General features: G+C 42.7%; 2 protein-coding genes across 24 annotated transcripts in view; one reads left to right on the top strand and one right to left on the bottom strand.

The window, feature by feature from the left end:
- GIT2 (GIT ArfGAP 2) overlaps positions 1-20,998 on the bottom strand; it is a 54,023-nt gene extending 33,025 nt beyond the window's left edge. For 13 of the 22 annotated variants that reach the window (XR_009250410.1, XM_058690987.1, XM_058690990.1 and 10 more), the window contains exons 1-8: positions 17,379-17,541; positions 16,531-16,664; positions 14,643-14,755; positions 13,672-13,777; positions 11,534-11,620; positions 11,290-11,420; positions 9,032-9,126; positions 25-70 (exon numbers count right to left, since the gene is read on the bottom strand). Coding sequence is in view for 20 of the 22 variants with exons in the window: in XM_058690987.1 (XP_058546970.1) it covers positions 25-70; positions 9,032-9,126; positions 11,290-11,420; positions 11,534-11,620; positions 13,672-13,777; positions 14,643-14,755; positions 16,531-16,664; positions 17,379-17,526 (860 nt within the window). In the remaining 2 variants the exon portion in view is untranslated. Of the gene's footprint in view, positions 1-24; positions 71-9,031; positions 9,127-11,289; positions 11,421-11,533; positions 11,621-13,671; positions 13,778-14,642; positions 14,756-16,530; positions 16,665-17,378; positions 17,572-20,801 lie in introns of those variants that run through there. The other 9 variants (XM_058691001.1, XM_058690992.1, XM_058690998.1 and 6 more) reach the window with 4 other exon arrangements.
- A 2,581-nt stretch (positions 20,999-23,579) lies between these two features.
- The window catches only part of ANKRD13A (ankyrin repeat domain 13A), a 33,344-nt gene continuing 31,976 nt past the window's right edge, over positions 23,580-24,947 (top strand). Inside the window, exon 1 of one of the 2 annotated variants that reach the window (XM_058691008.1) lies at positions 23,580-23,957. In XM_058691008.1, coding sequence (XP_058546991.1) covers positions 23,862-23,957 — 96 coding nt within the window. In that variant the 5' untranslated portion in view covers positions 23,580-23,861. The remainder of the gene's footprint in view (positions 23,958-24,947) is intronic. The other variant, XM_058691007.1, reaches the window with a different exon arrangement.

Here is a 24,947-nt window from a genome sequence, read left to right as displayed (position 1 = left end):
TGATTGGTATTTCAACAGCCTTACCTGTCTGCCATTTGAGGTATTATAAAGTGCTGTCCATTTTTGTGATCTGAAAGAGAAATCAAGCCAAAGTTTTGGTCATACAAACACTGATAGGATCTATAAAGGAACACCATTATTTTTTTCAATTTACATTTTGCAATTAGCATTTTCTCATAATTAGGAATTATGTGGGAGGGGCAGAGCTTGCCAGTTTGGCTACAAACTCCCTAAGGCCTGGCCAGTAGCAAGAATCATAGTCCCATTTTCAACTGATACAAAGGTCCAGACACCATTAGGCAGAAAGGTTATGTTCACGTTAATCCTACACTTCATCCATCCCCAGTATAACTGATGACCTTTAGTTATGGACAGAACTTGTGGGGAGCTGAATTAGCTCAGAGCAAGCTTCCATCAGCTCTCCATGTGGGATGGGGGAGCACCCTTGGGGTCTTGTGGCTCACCTTCAAATTAATCAACTAGCATAAAACCATCAGGGCTGAGGCAGGCGGTCTTGGCAGATCCAGGCAGGGCTTAATGACCTAGTCCTCACCTAGCTTTTGGAGGGCACTGATCACATGCCAATGAATAAAAAGCCATTCTATGCATTCACATATAGGTTTTTGTGTAACTATCAGTCTTTATTTCTCTTGGATAAATAGCTAGCAGTGGGACTGCTAGGTTGTGGAGGTATTAGGTCAATGTGTGCACAACTTGGTAAGAAACTGCTAGACTTTTTGACAGAGTAGCTCTATCATTTTGTTTTCCAACCAGCAGTGTATGAGAGTTACAGTTGCTTCACATCTTCCCATTCAGATTGCCAGTTTCTTAGGGGTTTTTAAATTTCAGTCATTCTAAAAGGCGTGTAGCGGTACCTCACTGTGCTTTTTTTTTTTCAACGTTTTTTATTTATTTTTGGGACAGAGAGAGACAGAGCATGAACGGGGGAGGGGCAGAGAGAGAGGGAGACACAGAATCGGAAACAGGCTCCAGGCTCCGAGCCATCAGCCCAGAGCCCGACGTGGGGCTCGAACTCACGGACCGCGAGATTGTGACCTGGCTGAAGTCGGACGCTTAACCGACTGCGCCACCCAGGCGCCCCTCACTGTGCTTTTAATTTGCATTTCCCTAATGGCTGATGATGCTGAGCGCCTCACTTCATGTGCTCATTTGTCATCTGGATATGGTCTTTGCCCGGTTTTTATCGGGCTGTTTGTTTTCTTACATTTGAATTTTATATATTTAGGTATAAATATTCTGGATCCAAGTTCTTTGTTGGACATGTGATTTCCTAGTATTTTCTCCCAGGCTGTGGCTTGTTTTTCACTCTCTTAATTACAGTTTTTGCAGAGCAAAAGCTTTCAATTTTGACAAAGTCCAATTCATCAGTATTTTCTTTTATGGATTGTGCTTTTATGTTACATCTAAACACTTCACCTAATCCAAGATCACAGATTTTCTTCTAGACATTTTATAGTTTTACATTTAGATCTATGATCTATTTTTAGTTTTTATGCCAGTGTGGGAGGTACTGAAGTTTCTACTTCTGCACATGGATGTCCAGTTGCTCCAACACTGAAAAGACTATCTTCCTCCACTGAATTGCCTTTGCAACTATCCAAAATCAACTGAACATATTTGTGTGTCTACTTCTGGATGCTGTCTACTGTTTCAAAGACTTGTATGTCGGGGCGCCTGGGTGGCGCAGTCGGTTAAGCGTCCGACTTCAGCCAGGTCACGATCTCGCGGTCCGTGAGTTCGAGCCCCGCGTCGGGCTCTGGGCTGATGGCTCGGAGCCTGGAGCCTGTTTCCGATTCTGTGTCTCCCTCTCTCTCTGCCCCTCCCCCGTTCATGCTCTGTCTCTCTCTGTCCCAAAAATAAATTTAAAAAAAAGTTGAAAAAAAAAAAAAAGACTTGTATGTCTGTCTCTTCACCATCTGAGTACAGCAAAACTTGACGGCAAGAGTTAAAATTGGATGGTGTGATTCTGCCCACATTCTCCTTCTTTTGCAAAATGGTCTCTTGGCTATTCTAGTTCCTCTGCCTTTCCATGTAAATTTTAGAATCAGCACATCCAAGTATGCAAGAAAATCCCTGAATTACACTAACTTTACAAACTAATTTGTAGAGAAACGACGTCAACTCTATTGAGTGTTCCAACCCATGAACAGTTCTCTTTCCACTTATTCAGGTCTTCCTGGATTGCTTTCAGCATTTGGTAGTTTTCAGCATGCAGATCCCACAAATATTTTGCCAGATTTCTACCTAAGCTTCCAATGTGGAGCTATTATAAATGTTACTGTTTTTCTAGGTTCAGTCTCCAATTACCCAATGCTAATCTACAGAAGTATGATTGATTTTTGATTGCTTCCCTTGTATTCATTCTGCAACCTTGCTAAACTCACTTATTTGTTCTAAGAACTGTAGATTCCTTGGGATTTTCAACATAGAAACCATCTCATTTATGATGAATTGTATCTGTTTCATTCCAATCTATATGCCTTTTGTTTTTCTTGTCTTATGGCACTGGTTAGGACTTCCAGAGCAATGTTGAATAAGAGTGGTAAGAGTAGACATCTTGGCCTTGTTTCTGATAGTCAAGCAAAAACATTCAATCTTTCGTCATTAAGGAAGATGTTAGCTGTGGGTCTCTACTGATACTCTTTACCAGGTTAAGGAAGTCCTTTCTATTCTAAGTTTGCTCTTTTCTTATCATGAAAGAATGTTGAATTCTGTTACATATTTTTCTGCATCAACTGATAAGATTGATGACTTTTGGGCGCCTGGGTGGCGCAGTCGGTTAAGCGTCCGACTTCAGCCAGGTCACGATCTCGCGGTCCGTGAGTTCGAGCCCCGCGTCAGGCTCTGGGCTGATGGCTCAGAGCCTGGAGCCTGTTTCCGATTCTGTGTCTCCTTCTCTCTGACCCTCCCCCGTTCATGCTCTGTCTCTCTCTGTCCCAAAAATAAAAAAAAAAAAAAAAAAAGATTGATGACTTTTTTTTCAGTCTGTTAATGTGATAAATCACATTAAATGATTTTCAAATATTTAATCAGTTTTGGCATTTAGAAACCTTACTTGGTTATGATTATATAAATATATATATATAAATATATATATATAAATTTATATAAATATATATATAAATATATATATATAAATATATATATGTAAATTTATATAAATATATATAAATATATATATGTAAATTTATATAAATATATATATATAAATATATATATGTAAATTTATATATATATAAATTTATATATATATATATATATATATATATATATATATATATTTGCTCTGCTAACACTTTGTTGAGGATTTTGGTGTCCATGTTCATGAGGGCTATTTTTTTGTGCTGTTTTTGCTGGGTTTGGTACCAGGGTAACGGTGGCTTCACAAATTGACTTCAGAGGTGTTTCCTACCTTTTATTTTCTAAATATCATGCAGAATTAATGTTATTTCTTCTTCAAATACTTGGTAGAATAGTTTCATTTAATGTGCAAAACCTGAAAAGTGAATTCCTAACACTTAAAAATATCCATTAAGTATCATAATTGCAAAGCTAGCAAATCACATGAGTCATCAAGCATATCTGTTGTATAGTTATATGGCAACACCACTTCAGCTAGTTCACAGTACTTAACAGTGAAATCATCTGGGTTGGGGTTTTCTTAAATGGAAGATTTTAAAGTACAAATTCAAATTCTTTAAAATGTAAGATTATGGATTTACATGATCTCTTTCTTGTTGGGTGGTGGTTGGTAGTTTGTGGTTTTCAAGGAATGGTTACTTTTTTTTTAAGTTTCTTTATTTTGAGAGTGGGAGGAAGGGAGAGAGAGAGACAGTGAGTTCACATGCATGAGCGAGCAGGGAAGGGGCAAAGAAAAACACCGCATTGTCAGTGCAGAGCCTGACACAGGGCTTGAGCTCACGAACTGTGAGATCATGACTTAGGCCAAAATCAAGAGTCTGACACTTAATCGACCGAGCCACCCAGGTGCCCCAGGAATTGGTTAATTTTATCTAAGTTGTCCAATTTGTGTGCATAGAATTATTTATAATATGGGTAGACCTTTATCAATTTCATTGAAATTTTCAAAGAATCAGCTTCTGGTTTCATTAATTTCTCTCTACTGCTTTCCTTTTTCAATTTCATTGATTTCCACTCTTATCTTTATTATTTCCCACCTACTTGCTTAGAGTTTATTTTACTCATCTTTTCAGATGAGTAAGCAGTAAGAAACTCATAGTTTCTTAAAGGGAAAGCTTAGGTTGAGGACCTTTCTTGTGTTCTAAAATTTTTTTTTTTTTTTTTTAACGTTTATTTATTTTTGAGACAGAGAGAGACAGAGCATGAATGGGGGAGGGTCAGAGAGAGGGAGACACAGAATCTGAAACAGGCTCCAGGCTCTGAGCTGTCAGCACAGAGCCCGACGCGGGGCTCGAACCCACGGACCGCGAGACCATGACCCGAGCTGAAGTCGGCTGCTCAACCCACTGAGCCACCCAGGCGCCCCATCTTGTGTTCTAATGTAAGAATTTAATACTATAAAATTTCCTCTAAGCATTGCGTTAGCAGCATCCCTTAAATTTCGGCATGTTGTACTTTCATTCATCTGAAAGTATTTTCTAATTTCCCTTAAGAGTTCCTCTTAGACTTATATTTAGAACTGTGTTGTTGGGCACCTGGATCGCTCAGTTGGTTGAGCATCTCACTCTTGATTTTGGCTCAGGTCATGATCCAAGGTGGTGGAATCGAGCCCAGCATTGGGCTCTGCACTCTGTGTGGAGGCTGCTTGGGAATTCTCTCTCCCCCTGCCCTTCTCTAACTTGTGCTTTCCCTCTCTCTAAAAATAAAAAAAAATAATAATAATAATAAAAAAGAACTGTGTTGTTCATTTCTAAGCATCTGGTTATTTCCAAGTTATATTTTTATTATTTATTACTAGCTTAATTCCATTATGGTCAGAGAATATACTCTGTAGAATTTTAATTCTTTTATTTATTTTTAAGTTTATTTATTTTGAGAGTGAGTACTCACGTGAGCACGAGAATTCATTTTATTCTGAAAATGTTAGGCAGAGCATGCTATAAATGTCAACTAGATGCAGTTGGTTGACGGGTTTCAGCTTGCTATCTTTGCTGATTTTAATTAAATTAATTTATTTATTTTAAATAGGCTCCATGCCCAACATGGGACTTGAACTCATGATCCCAAGTTCAAAAGTTGCATGCTCTACCAAATGAGCCTACCAGGTGCCCCATATCTTTGCTGATTTTCTATCCACCAGTTCTGTTACTAAATGAAGACTGCTGAATGAATATCCAAGAATTGTGGATTTCTCCTTTCAGTTCTATCAAAATTTGTTTCATGGATTTTGAAACTCTGTTGCTGGGTGTATACACATTCAGAATTGTTACATCTTCTTGGTGACTTGACTGCATCACCAAGTTATGTCCCTCTCTATCCCTGCTAATTTTCCTTGCTCTCAAAGTCTATTTTGATGTTAACACAACCCCTCTAGATTTCTTTCACTTAGTGTTTGCATGGTGTATCTTTTTATACCTTTCTGCTTTTAAATTACCTCTATCATTATTTTTAAAGTGGGTTTCTTGTAGATAGCATATAGTTAGAGCTTACTGTCTTAAATCCATTCTGACAATCTTATTAGCTTTTTAGTTGGTACATTTAGATCATTAACATTTAATGTAATTATTCATATGTTTGTATTTAAGTCTATGATTTTATTATTTAGTTTCTGTTTGGGCCTCAGTTTTTTGTGCCTATCTCTCCCCTTTTCTCTCTTTTCTGGATTGTTTTGAATTAAAGTATCTTTTGATAATATTTGAGTAATTTTTAACATTCAATTTTATCTCTAGATGTTTTGACTACATATCACTGTATAGTCCATTTTTAGTGACTGCTAGGCATTACAGTACACATAACCTTTTAGTCTACTTAGAAATAATATTTTGCCATTTTAAGATGAATGCAGAAACCTTATCTCTGTATTTCTTTTACCTGCTCCCTTTTTATGTTGTAGCTATCAAATGTATCCCAGTGACATAGGCTGAAAATCCCACTAGACAATACTGTAACTTCTGCATTAAACTCACTCATATCTCAAAGAACTTAAGAGGAAAACATAATCTCTTATATTTATCCAGATATTTATCACTTCAGTTGTTCTTGTTTACTCCTGCTGAAGTTCCAGATTCCCTCTGGTATCATTTCCCTTCTACCCAAAAGACTTTCTTTAGCATTTCTGTTAGAGCAACTAGTTCTCTTACCTTCATCTTAAAATATATTTTGCCTTTGTTCTTGAAGGTTCTTTTCACTGGAAATGGAATTCTGAGCTGACAGTTTTCTTTTTTTCAGTACTTGTCTCCATGGTTTCCAATTAAAATCCATAGTTATTCAAATAACTGTCCTTTTATATGTTATATGTCAGTTTTTTTCCTTGGCTGCTTTCAAATGTTTTGTCTTTAGTTTTCAGCAGTTTGATTTTGATGTGTCTGAATAAGGATTTCATTGAGTTTATCCTGTTTGGGATTCTCTGAGCTTTCTTGAATCTGCAAGTCTGTCTTTTGCCAAATTTAGAGTTGTTGTGAACCCACGTTTCTTCAATATTTTTTCTGCACCATGCTTTCTGATCTCTTTCTGGGAGTCTGAAGATAAAAACGTAACTTTCTGATATTGTCCCCTACATCCCTGGGGCTCTGTGTTCAGTTTCTTTTTCCTCCCACTTTTTTATTCTCTCTGTTGCTCAAACTGGGTAATTTCTAGTGATGTATTTCAATTCATTGAGTTTTTTCTTTGCCATCTCCAATCTATTAAGCCCATCCATGAGTTTTAAAATTTTAGTTATTGTATTTTTCAGTTCAACATTTTTTTTTTAATGTTTATTTATTTTTTAGAGAGAGAGAGAGATTGAGAGATGGTGTGGGCAGGGGTAGGGATTGGGGCGGAGACAGGAGAATCCCAAACAGGCTCTCCACCGCCAGAGCAGAGCCCAATGTGGGGCTCAATCTCACGACAGCGAAATCATGCTGAGCCGAACTCCAGGGGGGGATACTCAACTGACTGAGCCACCCAGGTGTCCCACAGTTCAATGTTTCTATCTGGTTCATTTTTATATCTTCTGTTTTTCTACTAAGACCTTCTATATTTCTATGTGATTCAAGAACATTCACACTTACTTCTTTAACCATGATGTTCCTATTGCTTTAGACTGTGTTAATTCCAACATCTGTGTCATCTGGGGATGGCCTTTGTTGACTACATTTTCCCCTGCAAGTCTTTTGGGATTTTCCTGGTTCTTTGTATGTCAAGTAATTACGGTTGATATCCTGAACGTTTTGAATATTATATTGTGAGACTCTGAGTCTTCTTTAAATTCTATGGAGAATGTTAACATTTCTGTTTTAGCAGACAACAGACCAGGTTAGGCTCTGCCTCCTGGGCCAAGTGGCAAGAGAACAGAGAGAAAAATAAAAGCAATCAGAATTCCTCTCACACGCTTGGTCAGAGACTCAGGCAGCTGTGCTGCCATTGCTGCCATTGCTGCAGCCACAGGAGTGCCTAGGGTCTAGGGTGGGAGGAAAAGGAGGAGGAGAAAAAAAAACCCAGGGGAATCCCCCACCTCTCTGTCCTGTAGGAATCTCATTTACTGCCCCTTAGACCAGAGAGAGAAGGCTTCTTGCACCTGCTCCGCACTTCCAGGTTTCAGGCCATCTCCAAGGCCATCTCAGAAGTAAAATAGACAGGACACTCACCACTAGCTCCGTGGTACTCTGAGTTCCTAAACCACCAGCCAGAGTCCTCAGATAGCTAGTCCACGCATTTGGTCCAGGGTTTTTGATCGTATTAGCAGGAAAGAAACGGTGGGGTATGCTCACCCCATCTCACTGGGAAGTAGAACACACCAGGGGCTCTTAACTCTGTAATAGAGCCAGGTTAGGGAACTGCTGTATATGTGCACGAGGATATCCTAATCAGGAACTGGCGAACTTTCTGTAAGGGACCAGACAGTAATATTTTTGGCTTTGCAGCCATATGATCTCTCTTGCAAATACTCAACCTACTCCTTTCTTTCCTTCTTTAATTACGTAATCTCTGCACTCAATGGGGAGCTGAAATTCATGACCCCAAGATCAAGAATCACATGCTGTGCCAACTGAGCCAGCCAGGCTCCCCTCAACCTTCTCAGTTCTGCTGCAGTAGTGTGAAAGCAGCTGCAGACAATATGTAAATGAATAGGCAGGGCTATCTTACAACAAAACTTTATTCAAACAAACAGGTGACAGGCTAGATTTGGCCCATAGACCATGGTTTGCTGACCCTAGTTCTACTTCATAGATAAAGTTGGCTAATGGCAAAGTTTACTTTTGACCTCTTTTCCATTCCTTTTTTTTTTTTTTTTTAAAGTTTATTCATTTTTGACAGAGAGAGAGAGAGAGACAGACAGACAGAGAGAAAGTGAGTTAGCGGGGGAGGGGCAGAGAGAGAGGGAGGCACAGAATCCGAAGCAGGCTCCAGGCTCTGAGCTGTCAGCACAGAGCCTGACGCGGGGCTCAAACTCATGAACTGTGAGATCACGACCTGAGTCATAGTCAGACACCCAACCGAGCCATCCAGGCACCCCTTTTCCATTCCTTTTATAGCAGAATTCTTCAAATAACTACACAAGTTACTGCTCTGCTCTTCCGATCCCAGTTCCATTGTGTGCAAGAACTATGGCGTACATTCAATTTTGGTTCAATTGTGCTGATTCTTGAAACAGTCACTCCTCTGGAGCTAAAATAAAGTCTTAAAGACTAAAATTCAAGGAGATTTGACTACCCTTATATCCTTTGCATGGAACTGAAAATGCTATAGTCATTTCAAGTAAAAATCCTTATTTATTCGTACTTTTCTTGAGGATATGTTAAAGCAGCGGTCTTGGGTAACAGCGTCCCAACTTGTTTTTCCAGAGGCTGACTGACTGAAGGTGTGGAGAGGCCACTAGCCTTTCACTCACCTGGTTTCCTGCCGCAGAGATAGAAGGCTAGTCTGTCAGTCAGCTCATACTGTATTTCTACAAGACGCTCTGCCAGCTCATGGTGCCCTCCTTGCCTGTCAAGAGAAAACAAAGTACCAGTTATATTCCTCACCAGCCACTGGCTCTAGAATAAAAAAGGACAGAGATGTCTTCCAAGACACCTGAGCAATTTACCAAATGCAACTTCTCAGAATAATCAACCTTTTGTGTGAAGTAAACTTCCAAGGTCTACTCTTATTCCCACCTCTACAAACTTTTTGTAATCTGAACTACTCCCTTTCCTTTAATTTACAAAACAGAATACTTAATAAGGAAATCATGGACTTCTGGGAGGGATGAAGAATAACTTCATCTAAGGAGGTACAACATAAAACTAATAAATGGTCTAGAGTACAGGTTCTCAAAATTGAATTAGAATGCTTTAGAAAACATACAGATATCCAGGCCCCAACCTTGGAAATTCTGAATCAGTCAGGATGGGATGAGTGTGAACATCAGTATTATGAAGAAGGTCCTTCCCCTAGAGGCTCTTGCAGCCAGTCTGACTCTGGATGAGTTTAGTAACCACTTCAAGGTCTTTAATTCAGGGAGAGACCAAAAAGAACACACAGCTCACACCTGTAACTATTTTACATCCTTAACTTCAATTTCCATAACAGAAAACATTAGGTTTGCCTTTCGTCACTTATGAAATAAGTATTTAAACTGTTTGAAATCCTTCTGGTAACACGGCACATAAATAGGTTATTACATTGAGAGACTATTATATATGCAAGGTACACATGAGGAAATTCCAATGTAAGTGATAGTACCATGTACCTAGGGCTCACTTCCTCTTAAAAGATAAAGCCTAGTTTCTGTCAGTTTATCTTCCCACCATTCAAGACACTACAGAATATTCCTCCAACATACTACACGTTTGATTTCTGAGATACGCATCTTTTTTTTCTCATTTTTTTAAACAGCTGTGAAATCAGGAAATATGTGACAATTGATGGTACATCCATCATTATTTTTTTAAGTTTATTTATTTATTTTAAGAGAAAGAGCAGGGGAGGAGCAGAGAGAGAATCCCAAGCAGGCTCCACGCTATCAGCACAGAGCCCAATGCGGGACTCTAACCCACAAACTGCAAGACTGTGACCTGAGCCAAACTCAAGAGTCAGATGTTTACCAACTGAGCGACTCAGGTGCCCCCATCCATCATTAAATTGTCCGAGTTTTTTCTCATTTTTTAGTGGTATATGAGATAATTATGACCCGTACAATCGGCGGAGTCTCAGATCTGATGAAATACTATATTCCTCAGTATCTCAGCTCACCCTGCTCTATCCAGTGAAGCACTTTGCTGTGCTGAACATGCCCTATCCATCCCTCCCTCCTGAACTTGACTCAGGCCTTTCTTTTTCACCTGGAATGTCTTACTTAGCTTCTCTTTCACACCCCCAAATCCAACCCATTTTTCAAAGTCCAACTAAAGAAATTTCTTAATGATTTAGGCCACAATGAAAAAACCCTATATATGCCTTTTAAGATGAGTTGTCCATTCTGGCAATGAATTCCATGTTATCTTGCTTCATTTAACTCTTTCATGCATTTCTGAATCATCTCCTCTATGAGATAATAAATTCTGGGAAGGCACAGTTTTGTCATCTCACCCATTTTATCCTCTGCAGAAAAGAGTACAGTGCTTTGCAGTTAATAAAGTTAATTTGCAAGAAGAAGAAAGATAAGCCACCTTCTATCATTTAAAGGATATTCAAGACTAACTTATGGATTTGTTTATTCTTCCAGCATTTCACAGTCAAAGTTTTTAAACCAAGAAGAATTTTATAGCAAGCACTCATATGTCGGCTACCTAAAACCTACAATTAACATTTTACCCTGTACTTGTTTAATCATAGATCTATCCATACAGATCTGTTCTTAAGTTCAAGCAATGACTAAACATGTTAAAAAACTGAGGGGTGGGGTCTGCAATTCTTGATACTTGATTTGGCTCAAATACCATTGCATTTTAAGTCACGTGAAAGACTGAAAGCTAACTGGTTAATGGCTCTACCCTCTGTGACTTTGCCAGCCTCTGCGCTCGTTTGTATCTGCAAAATAATAGGACGCAAATCCTTAACTTCAAGGGGTTAAATGTTAACCATATGCAATTTAGCCACCTAACAATGAATCATACCCAATATAAATAATCCCTAACCAAGGGAGCGACCAGAATCTAGGTCTCTTACCTTGCATAATCAACAGGAGTTTTTCCACTAGAATCCTGTGTGCCCGGGTCTGCTCCATATACTGCCAATAATTCCGCCTGTAAAATCTGCCCTGCTTTGGAGGCAACATGGAGTGGGGTGTTTCCTTTTTCCTGAGTATTAATAAAAAGTAGGCAAACAAACAAATTAAATAAAACTAAAGGCTACACAAACACAACCCACTTAGTTTCAATTTAATATCTGAATCAATTCATGCTTTTCTCACAGGGTGAAAGAAGTTGGCTTGTGCTCCTAAAGATAACAGCCTCAAACAGGTTTCGAGATTCCCTGTTCTCACGCTTGAATGGAGTTGCTGAAAAACACAAACCAAAAAAATGTTTATTAAAAGCGTAAAGAACGGTGTACTAGAGCAACTGGCAGATCATTTTACCATAAATTACGTGAGTAACAATCTTCATTTAGCTCAGTAAGATGGATGAAACAGTCTCTCCCTTGCTGGTCACAACCACCTCTGGGCTCTCAGGTGGGGCCAGGTGCACTTTACTGAGAAGGAAACAAGGGCTGGGAAAGCCGACAGGCCCAGATACATGATCTGTCTAGGGGGCACAGCCAGACCTGGAGTGACAGGCAGTATAAGAAGGGGGTTGAACATGGTTCTGAAGTCTCAAAGACCTCAATTTCAAACCATACACCCTTCAAGTTGTGTGACCCTGTGGAAGTTCTTTAAGCAATCTGAGCCTTCGTTTTCTCATCTCTAAAATGGTGATAATGATGCCACCTATTATTCACAGGGTTACTGTAAGGAGTCAATGATATAACAAAGTGCTTTGCATGGAGCCTGGTACACAGGAAATGCTCAAAGAATACAGCTGCTGTTGTTTTTATAACCATTGTTATCATCTGCTGTTGTTATTGGCCCGCTCCATATACTGCATATCCCACACCACATAAACTACAGGATTCTGCCTTAGAGCACACCCTCTCCACAACACCACTCTTGGCGCTGTATACAATACTTTAACCAAGTCTTTCAGGGTCTATTGAAATAGGCCTGTGTATACCAAATTCTGTACCACTGCAGAAAAGCTTTTACACATGCAGAAGATGAGCTGCTTTCCTTCATGTCCAACCTAGAATTGTCCAAAATGCCATATCTCTTAATCTAAGAATGCAGAAACCTACTGCAGCAACTATATCCATGCCTTATTTTTAAAATTAACTTATTTAATAATTTTAAATTGGTAAAAAAAACCCATGCCAAGCCTTATTAATTAACAGAAACAATTACATGTACTCCTTTTTTTTGGAATGTTTATTTATTTTTGAGAGAGAGAGACAGAGCATGAGCCAGGGAGGGGCAGAGAGAGAGGGAGACACAGAATCTGAGGCAGGCTCCAGGCTCTGAGCTGTCAGCACAGAGCCCAACGCGGGACTCGAACTCACAAGCTGCAAGATCATGACCTGAGATGAAGTCAGACGCTCAACTGACTGAGCCACACAGGCGCCCCCCAATTACATGTACTTCTATGCAAACTTTAAAAAATCTGACTTGTGAGTGCCCATGCTCTGCGTGAACATTTCCTAAAGGCAATGCTTTGAAAATAAAGATACAGATTTCTCAGGGCATCTCTCAAAAACATGCAAAGGCGCACATAAAGAAAGCCATCTACTCGTTTTGCAAGTATAATAAAGAATCCTGAGCACTACAGCTTTGAGTCATCCTGCTTCCTGAAGACCCTACTCAGTACACAACCCGGATGCCTAAAGAAGTCCCTCAAGCTTTCTAGTCCCTTCTAGAAACAACTCAAGGATGATTCCTATTTCAAAGTTAATCAAAAAACTTATAGAAATATAATTGTATTGTTTTATTAAAAAATGTTTTTTTAAGTTTTATTTATTTATTTTGAGAAAGAGAGAGTATGAGCAGGGGAGGGACAGAGAGAGAAAATCCAAGCAGGCTCCACACCGACTGCGTGGGGCTCAAACCCATGAACCATGAAATCCATGGCCTGAGCCAAAGTCAAGAGTCCCAGATGCTTGACCAACTGAGCCACCCAGGTGCTCCTAGAAATACAACTTTAAAACTGTATCTGAAAAAAAAAAAACCAAAAAAAACCCCAAAAAAACCCCACAAATAAAACGGTATCTGAAAAACACAAATTGTTTTCTAGATACATACTTATTTTTTCTCTTTGCCCTTATACCTCCACTAAGATGAATGGCTGCCATTTCAATTAAGATTAAAGATGAAACCAATTCCAAAAAAGGCTGTTATTAATTATTTAGCATACAGAAAGGAGTTTTTGTGTTGTTTTTCCCTTCTTCGTCTTTAAGTTTTTTTTCAAGCAAAACAATACACTGTTTCATCCAGCAACAGTAGGGATTTTAAAAGGTGTGGCCCACCTTGCTAAGGTCTTTGGCAGTCACACTGTCGTCATCCCGGCAAGGCAAGCGATGCACAAACGCCAACATCTGATACTTGGCTCTGATGAATTCTGCTTTATTAGGACTGTTTGAAAACAAAAAGGAAAACAGCTCACTTGCAATGCAGATGCAACATTCCCCATTCTTCAGGTTGTAAAAAGAAGAGGAAGTGACCCGTATCTCCCACTCGAGAAGAAAATGAACAATAGAGAAATAAATTCCAGCAGGAGTTTAAGACGTGCAGTCTCAAAACATCGATTAGTCATTCTCATGGCCAGGACTGCAGAGGACTTGCTTTTTATAGCACCTCTCCTCTCTTTGTAATTCTCTTTTTTAAAACTTTTTTTAAGTTTATTTACGTATTCTGAGAGAATGAGAGAGAGTGCACAAGAGGGGGAGGGGCAGAGACAGGGAGAGAAAGAATCCTAAGCAGTCTCCGTCTGCACTGACAGTGCCCAGAGCCCAATGTGGGGCTCAAACTCATGAATCGTGAGATCATGACCTAAGCCAAGATCAAGAGTGGGACATTTAACTGACTGAGCCACCCAGGGGCCCCTCTTTATAATTTTAGTAATTGACCTAGTGACCTTGCAAGGAAGGGGCATTTCATCCCATCCTATAGGTGAACCATCAGGCAGACTGGAGCCCAGAACCGAGATTTCTGGGCTGACTGCCTCTTGTTTGAGCACCTAAGCTTAAATCTGATTACATGAACAGCCTCTGAGCCTTTGTCTCGAACTGGAGAAGCCACTGACTTGTGCTATGCAACCATGCAGAAGAGATGGTCCTGTGCCCGGTCTTCTGCATTTCTAAAAGCAAAAGGCTCAACGCACAACTGAAGTGTACCCACCTCCTGTGCTGCCCTGTGAAAGCTGGTCAAAAGTAAATGTGCACCTTTAAGTGGGCCCCGTGTGTCACAAAGAAATAAAAGTATTAAACATTCCACTCACTGTACTTTATCCTGTGGATTAGCTTTACGTCTTCCGCTCATAACAGAGGCAGGGTCCAGCAATGAATGCTCCCATATAGAATTAGCACCATTATTATACAAGGTCTCAACCATCTAAAACCAAGCAGTGTAAAATCATATTTTAATTTCTTTCCACAAATATTCCCTGGGAATTGTAGTAACTGAACTGGGAAAACCAAGCCCCATTACAAATACTAGCATGATGGGGATATCCCACAAATCACTGCTTTCTGATTCTAGAATGAGAACAATGAACCTGCATGCAGGATTCAGGTTTGACCAGGAGGACAGCTAAAGACCTAAGAGGATTTGATTAAATTGTTCTTTTTTTTTTTTTTTTTTTTTAATTTTTTTTAATGTTTTTTTTTTATTTATTTTTGGGACAGAGAGAGACAGAGCATGAACGGGGGAGGGGCAGAGAGAGAGGGAGACACAGAATCGGAAACAGGCTCCAGGCTCCGAGCCATCAGCCCAGAGCCTGACGCGGGGCTCGAACTCACGGACCGCGAGATCGTGACCTGGCTGAAGTCGGACGCTTAACCGACTGCGCCACCCAGGCGCCCCTAAATTGTTCTTATAGATTATGGAGGAAGAGTACTTTGGCATTTTAGTGCAGTATTTCCCAAACCTGATCATCCAAATACTATTTTCAAGATTCCTAACAACCCACATACTGTCTAGACTATCCGCCTAATATTTTTCTTTAAATCCACTCATTTTTTAAAACTTGTACTAGCAATTGTGGCTTGATGTGCTAGTTAAAGTTCTCTTATACACATTAAGATAATGCCATTATCTTACCGTTAAAATAAATACTTGAGTATTACCTACATCTGTCTTGAGTACCACTGGTGGTTCATGTGCCATACTTTCAGAATTGATCTTTTAGGGTCAAGCCTGGCATTTTAAACTACTCATCTCTGGACTTTCTTCAGGCCCTATAATGAAATCTGTAAACAAAGACCTGAGAGCAGTAAACTCCTACTTTCACATGAGATGGAGCTGTTAGAAACTTCTCAGCATAAGTTATTAATAAACCATACTTCCAATTTCATTTCAAAGCACGCTCCTGACACAGCCCCATCTGTGCTTTGTATTGGTGCAGATACCATCACATCAGAGACCCAAACCCACTTGTTTTGGCTCCTTGGTTTATATGGGTAAGTTTAAGGGACACGTTGTACAGCTGCCACAGATCTAGTAAAATATGTACTCAAGACAAATGAAGGCAAAACACATGCTTAATTCTGAGTTCCAATGGAACTTGAAGAATGTGTACCCCAAAATAGAAGTACAGGTGACATGACATTCAACCCCAAATAAAACAAAGAGCTCACTTAACACTTAGCAGGGTGTTGGGCATTCAACTGACACATGTTAACTTAATTTGGTCTCTAACTGGTTAAGAAAAACTTCAAGAAAGCTTAAATCACATGTTTCGGAAATTTCTGAGAAATCTCAGTCCATGCTTCCAACAAAGCAGGAAACATAATAAAAAGTTTCTGAGACTGCAGCCTTCAGAAACATTTATCATAGCATAGGGAAAAGATGGGTCATTTAACAACAATTTCTGGTGACAGTCTAGAAAGTCAGCAGTGAAACATTACCAAAAAAACTTTAACAATTATTTATCTATCTATAATTGAGCTTTTGGGGCCAGATTTATTTGTTAGGAGAGGGGGAAAAAAACAATCATAAACAACGGATTCAGTTCTCACACACAGCACTGATAGGCACGGCACCTCTATTCAGTTATGATTCAAACACTGCTGTTAAGATTTAAGAAGCACAGTGGAAGAAATGTTAGTTGCTAAAAGCAAGAGCCCCGAAAGCTCCAATTACATGCTGGGTGAGTCCTTACTCTTTACCTGCAGCAGCGTGGGAGGCCACGGCGCGTGCTTCAGGTGCCTTACTTGGGAGACGTGGCGCCCCAGGCTCCGGTGGACGCTGCAGCACTCGTCACAGATAAAAGTCCCCCGGTTTACTGATGCCCAGGAAGGGTCTGGAAGGAAGAATGACATCTCAGTGGCGGGGACACCGGGGGCTGCTATGCTGCCAGACGGGCCCAGGTGACCGAGGTTTGGTTTTTCAGAAAAACTAGACCTTTCTGCTGTTCTAGAATGCTAGTGGACATACCAAGCTGGTGAGCCTGTCTGATGGTGCCACCTATGTTGGCTTGACTCGGCACAACGTGAAATGAGACTAAACGCGAGTCGAAGCCCTAGATAAGCAGCCGTCTCCTTTCCGGTCCAGGGCCACAGTCTGTAGCCCTGATGGGATCGTCCATCTCAGATGCTCGCTCCTTCATTGCACATAAGACAAGCAAGCCGAGAGGGTACGCATGAATCATCTCAAACCCATCTCCACAAAGGGCAAGAGAACATAATCATGTCAGTGAATGATCCACATTATCTGAAGCAAATCTACTAATCTACTGCCATACCTCCACACGGCTCCATGCTTAGCAGAAAGCTGCAAGAAACATGACAACAGAACTGCTTGGCTATGTGGCTCAAAGGACAGACTGAGGAACCTGGCCTTTGTTAGGAAATGTTCTATGACATCCATTACTCATTTCAAATAAACGGCTGAGTCCCCCCCCCCCCCTTCCCACCTTACAATTGATCTGAAGGAACAGAAGCTGTAATGGCAGCAGCTTCACAGAGGCAAAGATGTAAAATAAAAACGAGTAATATTTTTGGTGCGGGTACAATACTTTTTTCCCACGAAATCCCACGGAACTTCAGCAGACATCCTCTGAGACAGGAATAATTCGCACTTGGTAGGCAGTAAGAATAATCCACACCGGGCAAGTAAACTGAACACATACTTAGAAACCCCAGATAAAAACAGACTTTCTCCATGTCATCAGACTCACAATGGGGCGACAATAGGTGCCACTCAAGCTGCCTGATCTAAGAATTCCATTTAAGAATTCTTCAATGTCCACAAAAATCTCTGAAATGCATGTACACCATCTTTACCACGTTTAACAGTTTATTCAAACCCTGTCCGACCCTACAATGAAAAGTTATGATTTCAATCAGAGACAAATCCTGGGAGTCAGAGGGTGTGGTGGTTGAGACGGTGGTTCTGCAGACAAGCAGCCCGGGTTGGAACCCCAACTCTGCCACTTCTTGCACAATGATCTCAGGCAAGTAATTTCTTTGAGCATCCTCACCATGGATCAAATGGGAATAACAGCACACCTCAGGCGAGGGTGGCCAGAAAGGGTAAAGTGCCTTGTATATAGTAAGTACTTAGTAGTATCAACAGTTCTAACTTTTCTAAATTATTTTCTAAGTAGCATTCAGATATTTCAAGAGGCCACTGAAATTCATGACAACTGGAAAAAGGTTTTGTCAATACTTAAAACATCAAATGTGTCAGACGAACACAACTATAGCGAAAAGACTCAAGTGGGGTTTCTGGGTAGGTGGGTGCAGAGGAGGAGCTATTTAAATTTTTTTTTTTTCAACGTTTTTTATTTATTTTTGGGACAGAGAGAGACAGAGCATGAACGGGGGAGGGGCAGAGAGAGAGGGAGACACAGAATCGGAAACAGGCTCCAGGCTCCGAGCCATCAGCCCAGAGCCCGACGCGGGGCTCGAACTCACAAACCGCGAGATCATGACCTGGCTGAAGTCCGACGCCTAACCGACTGCGCCACCCAGGCGCCCTGAGGAGGAGCTATTTAAAATGAACTAGATTCACTAAAAAAAAAAAAAAAAAAAAAAAAAGAGTGAAATATTTGCTAAGATGTGATCATGGTCAAGTGTTTGCCATGAAACAAAACAGAAACAAAATCATTCAATGAAGTAGAACTCTGTCAGTACGACTATAGAATCCTGAAAAACAGAAATTGAAAATATCAAAATGAAAGATACCTACAAAGATACATAAGAACACTTCTTTTTGTAGTACAGTACTCATGCTACTACTATGGTGGGGGGAGACTAGTTTGAAACCTAGCTTTGGTTTTCAAACATCATTCAGAGGATTCACAGTGTTCTTGGAGAAAACTAAACAGGAACAAGACAACAAGGATTTAACACCCAGTAAGCAAGGTTCTCCATCACTTCAACATCATGGATCAGAATCCCATGGAAAAAAATGTTAGAATGTTTACAATAGAGTAAAATCAAAATCGAGTTCTTATGACGTTGGGTAGAACCTTCCCAGTTTACCTAAATGTTCTGTGCTGGGGCTTCCTGACCAGGACTCCAAGAACAACACAAATGAGCTTCAGAAATGTCCGGGACCCCATGAAGGAATTATAACATGAATTCCGTGTGAAAGAGTGACTAAATGTGCATTTTCCAGAGAGAAGGGCTTCGCAGTCATCAGAATTTTTAAAGGGACCCCTAAGAGAAAGAGGTGACTCTTTGACTAGGGCTCTGTAGAAAAGGCAGCGCAAATTCCTAGCTGCTCAAGTTCACACAACATTTCAAGGTAGCCTAATTATATTCAAAACAGGAAGGAAATGACTCAAGTCTCTGTAGATTAGGCATTTGAGACAACTAAAACGATACAATGAAAGAGAAAACGTTCTGAAATACGCACAAAATGCTGCACAAGGGCAAGACAGTCAGAAGCATGGCAATGGAGAACTCAGCTTTCCTTTGTCCCCTACCAACTAGTGGGGAGTCAAGAACACACGTTCCAAGAGGAAGTCTGAACCTAGACTCATGTGAATCAAACACATCACAGAAAAGTTCAACTGCAAACAAGAAAATAAGGAAGTGGAACAAATAACTTTTTTAGAGAATACGATGGAGTCTGTATAACCCACACTAACTTGAGGTCCTCTTTTTCAGCTCTCCACCCTCCTCCCCATCTTCAAAGGAAACTGGTAACCCCACTTGCACTACACAGGCCATGAAATAACCACATAAGGTTTGAGTTATCACAGTACTATTTAAAATCAGTCTCCACTTCCACATGACAAGATGAAGTTCAGAGCAGTTGCAAAAACACTGCTGTGCAATGATTACGTTATGGTTGTTAATTGGACACTAACATACCAAAGAAAGCCATCTTACCTTTGAATGACTTCAAATTTCAAAGCACTCAAAATCCAAGCACAGAAAATAGCATAGAGACCTGTCAATTCAGTTCCAATTGCTAAGAGGGATCTGAACTCTAAATCTGAAAATTACACAGGGAAGAATGGCTTTGGCCTTTCAACGCACCCATATGCCTATCCTGCCCGAATGCTCCCAAGTGTGTCTATTTGCCAGTGATTTTGTTTGTTTTGTAGGTTGTAATTAATGTAAGATTTAGAAACTCAACTCTAGCTTTAAGAGACTGCAAAGGTTCTGTCCCAAACACCACAATACAAAAAAGAAACAAACTTTGATGAGATAATCCCAAGAATATTCATTGACTCTTACCAATGAATGTGATTCTCCCAATTATCTCCATCGGAAAAATAAGGAAATTAAGGCCGGGCCAAATGAAATCACCAGCCCAAGGTCACCCACAGGCAAACCTAGTTTGAACCCAGGCCGTCCAGATCCCAAAACTCAAGACACGCACTGCCTCCCAAGTGCTGGATGTGTTTCCAAGACCCTGAAGTCCTGGAGATTCTCCCCGGTGGAGGTGGAGTGGGAACCGGGATGTTAGGAGCAGGGAAATCATCTACGGGAGTCCCCTGGAGAGTATCGGTGGACGGAAGCGATGAGTGCGCCCACCCTGGGCAGGGCCCCCTCGCAGGGCGGGGGTCCGGGGGGGCTGTGAGGGGAGGGAGGGAACACCTGCAGCCTCTGGGGGCCGCAGCCGGGAGAACGCTCGCATTTTACTTCTGTAATTGGCCTTCCTGTGGATTGCCCAAGCCCCTTCCTGTTGGGGAAGCGGCCCCGACCCCGCAGCCTCCCCGCCCGGCCTGGGACAGAGGAGACGAGAGGGGATGAGTGGGGATGAGAGGGGAGGGAGAGACGGGAGGGCGGCGGCCCCCTTTCCCGCCCGGCTCTGACAGGCCCGGGACGGGTCCCGTTCCGAGGCCTCCCCGCCTCTTCCTCCCCGTGACCCCAAGTGTGGGGTTCGGCCGCCGGGACCCGCCCGACCCGAGGGGGCGGCCCCGGGGCACGGGTCCCTCAGAGTAGAGCTGAGCAGAGCGGGCCTGGCCGGTGCGACTCACCCGGCCCGCTACAGTCCGCGCACACCTCGCTGCTCCGAAGCCGCTTCGACATGGCTCCCGCCTCCCACCTGCCGGGAATCAGGGTCCCGGGGACAGCGAAGGCGGCGGCGGCAGTGCTTCCGCTCTAACGGGTCCCCGCGGCGGCGGCAGCGCTGGCGGCGGCGCCTCTCCCCTCAGCGCCTCGCAGCCGCGGCGCAGCACGCACGCGCGGGGAGGGGCCTTTCGATGACGGACAGGTCACGTGACAGGAAGGGGCACGCTGCCTTGTCGCCATCTTGAGTGAGGGCAGCATCTTCTGCCCTCCTTGCAAGTTTTCTTCAATTTGGGTTTCCCTTTCTGGAGGAGATTCTTTGTCCCCGCACTGATTAATACCAAGGGAAACAGCAAAATCTAGTGGCCAGAGCTCTGCAGCCACAGCCTTCCTGAGGCAATCAATAGTTAAGTCACTTAATATAACTGGTCAAGTTCACTCACTTATTCATTCTTTTGGTCGATAAATATTTATGGACCATCTATGTTCCACACACTGTTCCCAGCGCTGGAGAAAAATTGAGCAAAGAAGACAAAATTTCCTGTCTTTATGGAGCTTATATTATGTTGTGGTAGATCTACAATAAAATATGTAAAATAAGGAACGTTAGATGTTTCTTTGAATGCAATTTTAGTCTCATCTGCAAAATGGAGCTGATGGGACGGGGTTGTTTTGTTTCGTTTCGTTTTGTTTTGTTTTGTTTGCATGTTCTGCCACATAAGAATGATTCTTACATTTTTAAAGCGTTGTAAAGAAGAAAAAGGAGAAGATGAAGTGGATGAAGAATATTCCATGAAACATATATGGCCTGCAGAGCTAAGTATTTACTGTGTGACTAAAGACAAATGGAATCACTTAACAGAAAAATGTGGTGTGCCTGCCTCATAGTAAGCACTCAATAATAGTAGCTCCCACTATTATTGATATTTGGTATTACTATTCTTTTCTAATCTCAATTTTTTTGTTTTTGAGAAGAATAATAGCCTACAATGATTTATGGGATGGGGTGAACTGAACACAGTGAGGGGAGATTAATCAGCATGAGAGAAGAGATGTGACCCTATGCTAATGAATATTTATTGTATGTCTTGTATGTAAATGCAACCGTGATCTCCATTCTGCAAATCCTGGATGCCTTTTAAGGGCCAGGCACTGTTTTGACTTTAGATATTCTGTGGAGTTTTTCAACTTATGAATAGGAAAGATGTTTAATAAACATGGAACGATGAACAGAAAGACTAAAGATTAAATTTCACAAAGCATCTGAAAAGATAGGAAGTCTTGGAAGAGATCAAAGAAGCCCTGGTTTTGGTCCATCTCTCCGTTTTTGTTTTTGTTTTGTTTTTTTTTCAATGTTTATTTATTTATTTTGAGAGAAAGAGAGTGTGAGGAAGAGGGCAGAGAGAGAGGAAGAGAGAGAATCCCGAGCAGCCTGTTGGTGGGGCTTGATCTCATGACTGAGATCACGACTTGAGCCTACATCGAGTCAAACCCTTAACCAACTGAGCCACACTGGCGCCCCCAGCCGCCTCTCTATTTTGATAAATGTGTGGTGTAGGAATAGCTGCATAATTCTCACACATTCCAGAGTGAGAGCCTCTGGGTGCCATCCTGATGCTCCTGCATCCTGTTTTGGTTCACAGACTCACAAATCTTCTGGACTCAACACGTGTGGACAATGGATTAGGCCAGGCTTCTTGAACAGCTGCTGTTGCAGGCATCTGAAAAGCTGGATGTGCACAAGCAGGGGAGGTGGAGGGTATGCTTTCAGGATGCATTAAATAACTTTGCCCAGCTGTGTGGTCTCGTTGTAGACAACTGTGCAAATAGCTTACACTGGTGAGTAGCTGTCAAGTTGACTTGGCTCTTCATTGAATCAAAGAGCTGTAGTGCCTTAGGTTGAAATCCAAAGAATGAACTTAATATTTGCAAGCTGTGGTCACGTTTGGGTAGTATCTACCCAAGTATGGCCTTTTCTGCCATAATCCAAAATTCAACTGGCTAGCTTCAAAAATAGATGAGCCTCATATGTGGGATAAACCACTGCCATAGGTAACTTTGAATCTTCACCCAGTTCGGAGTCCAGATGGGAACAGTGGTTCTCAACTGGGAATGATGGTTCTCTTCCAGGGGTTATTTGGCAGTGTCTGGAGACATTTGGGGCGGGGAGTGCTAGTGGCATCTCGTGGATAGAAAGGCATCCTACAAAGCACGGGGCAACCCCCACAGAAAGAAAACTGCTCACTTTAAAACGTGCTGATGTTGAGAAACCCTGAGAAAGAACTGTCTCCTTGTTATTCAAATCTTTAACGCCACTTCTCCAGAGTTTAGAAGTCTTCCTTTAAATTTGTTTGGTGTTGCCCACTTCCAAAATGGCTTCTGGCCAATCATGCATGCACTGCCCAGTTCCAAAAAGGCTGCAAGGGAGTCAGTTACTGGAATGGTTTGGTCCAGGCCTCCGCTGTCACCCCCTGAACTCAGAGCCGATGGAAGAGGCCCAGTTGTGGGCCGAACCATGTGAGCTTGCTGGAGCAGGGGGAAAGGGGCTGGTGACGGGTAGGCCGAGTTTTCCACGTCGAGATCATGGGCTAAGGAAGAGAGCTTCCTCTCTGTTTTGGGATTGCACTGTGTTTCCCGGTGCGCAGCTGGGGGTAGGGGGGATCGGGCCGACCACGGGCCGGGTGGCTGGCCTCGCCTCCCCCCGCCTCGGTGTGCGGTGGTTCGCCCCGCGCACTTCCCAGTTTGGGGCAATTCGGCCCGCAGAAGTCGGTTCGGGAGCTGTCAGCGCGGGCGGGAGCGCGGCGGGGCGCGGGGTGGGCGCGGCCGACCCCCGTCCCCGACCCGGCCCGCGACCCCCGACCTCCCGCGCGCCCCGCACCCGGCCCGTAGGCCGCCCCGCCGCGTACCGTGCCGCTCGCTTGCTGCGTTTTCTCTCTCTCTCTCGCCGGCCGCCGGGCGGGCACCGGAGACCCCGCCGAGGCTGAGGCTTGTCAAGCGGGCGGTGAGGGCCCGGCTGCGGCCTTCTCGCCATGTCCTCGACCCGCGACAACAGCGGCCACTTCCCCTTGCACCTCCTGGTCTGGAACAACGACTACCGGCAGCTGGAGAAGGAGCTGCGGGGCCAGGTGAGGGGCGGGGCGGGGGTCCGCCCACGGTGAGGGGTGGGGGGAGTCAGGGGTCGCTTCGAGCCCCTGAGCCCATCTCTAGCCCTCTGCCTTCGGGGCCCGCAGACCCCTTCTTCACCTCTGCAGCCGTGGGACAGTAATAGTAGGACGTGTATCGGAGTGCTTACTGTGTGCCAGGCCCTGTGCCGAGGGCTTTATAAAGCATCTATACTGCCTTTCCAACAGTCCTAGGAGGTAGGTACCTTTATTACATTTGCCATAGAAGGAAACTCAGGCTCTCAGAGCTTCTGTGCCTTGCGTAAGGTCGCCCGCCTAATAAATACCAAGTCGAGATTTTAACTCCGGCCGACTGGCTCCAGAGTGCACGGTCTTAACAAATTAGGCTCCACTGCCTCTCCCAAAGAGGTGAGAGCAGCACGCACCGCTCACCCCCACCCCCCTCCTCCCAACCCTTTTTGTATGAAAGGGCTTGGTTGGGGTTTGGAGTCCAGGTTCTTCTAACTCGCCCTGTGACCTTGGGCAAGGCATGTTCCCTCGCTGGCCCAGGGAGGCTGATGATACACACCAAAGTTTGAGAATCTCTGGTGCACAGGATTCTTAAAATCCCTTCTGGTCCTAAAGTGCTTTGATTCCTCGTCTTTTATTTATTGCCTTCTCTTTAAAGCGGTGGTTCTCAATTGGAGGTGATTTGGACACACACCTCCTGACTCCCAATGGTAATGCATGGAGACATTTTTGTGTTATAAGTAGGGAATGGGAGCTACTGGGATCTTAGAGGTAGGGATCAAGGGCGCTGCCCACCATCCTACGCTGCACAGGACAGCTCCCCGCAACAGAATTATCTGGCCCAAAATGTCAGTAGTGTTTTGCTTGAGGAACCCGGATGTTAAAGGCACCTCAACAATTCTGGGAGTTATTGGTACAGTCAAGTTACAAGCTCACGTACTTAGCAGTTAGGGTAAGGATTTGTACTTTGGTGTAACTCTTGTT

The sequence above is a fragment of the Neofelis nebulosa genome, chromosome 11 (genome assembly GCF_028018385.1).
Source record: "Neofelis nebulosa isolate mNeoNeb1 chromosome 11, mNeoNeb1.pri, whole genome shotgun sequence".
NCBI classification, from domain to species: domain Eukaryota; kingdom Metazoa; phylum Chordata; class Mammalia; order Carnivora; family Felidae; genus Neofelis; species Neofelis nebulosa.
The sequence above is the reverse complement of the archived record's forward strand: the minus strand, read 5'-3'. Positions and strand labels throughout refer to the sequence as shown.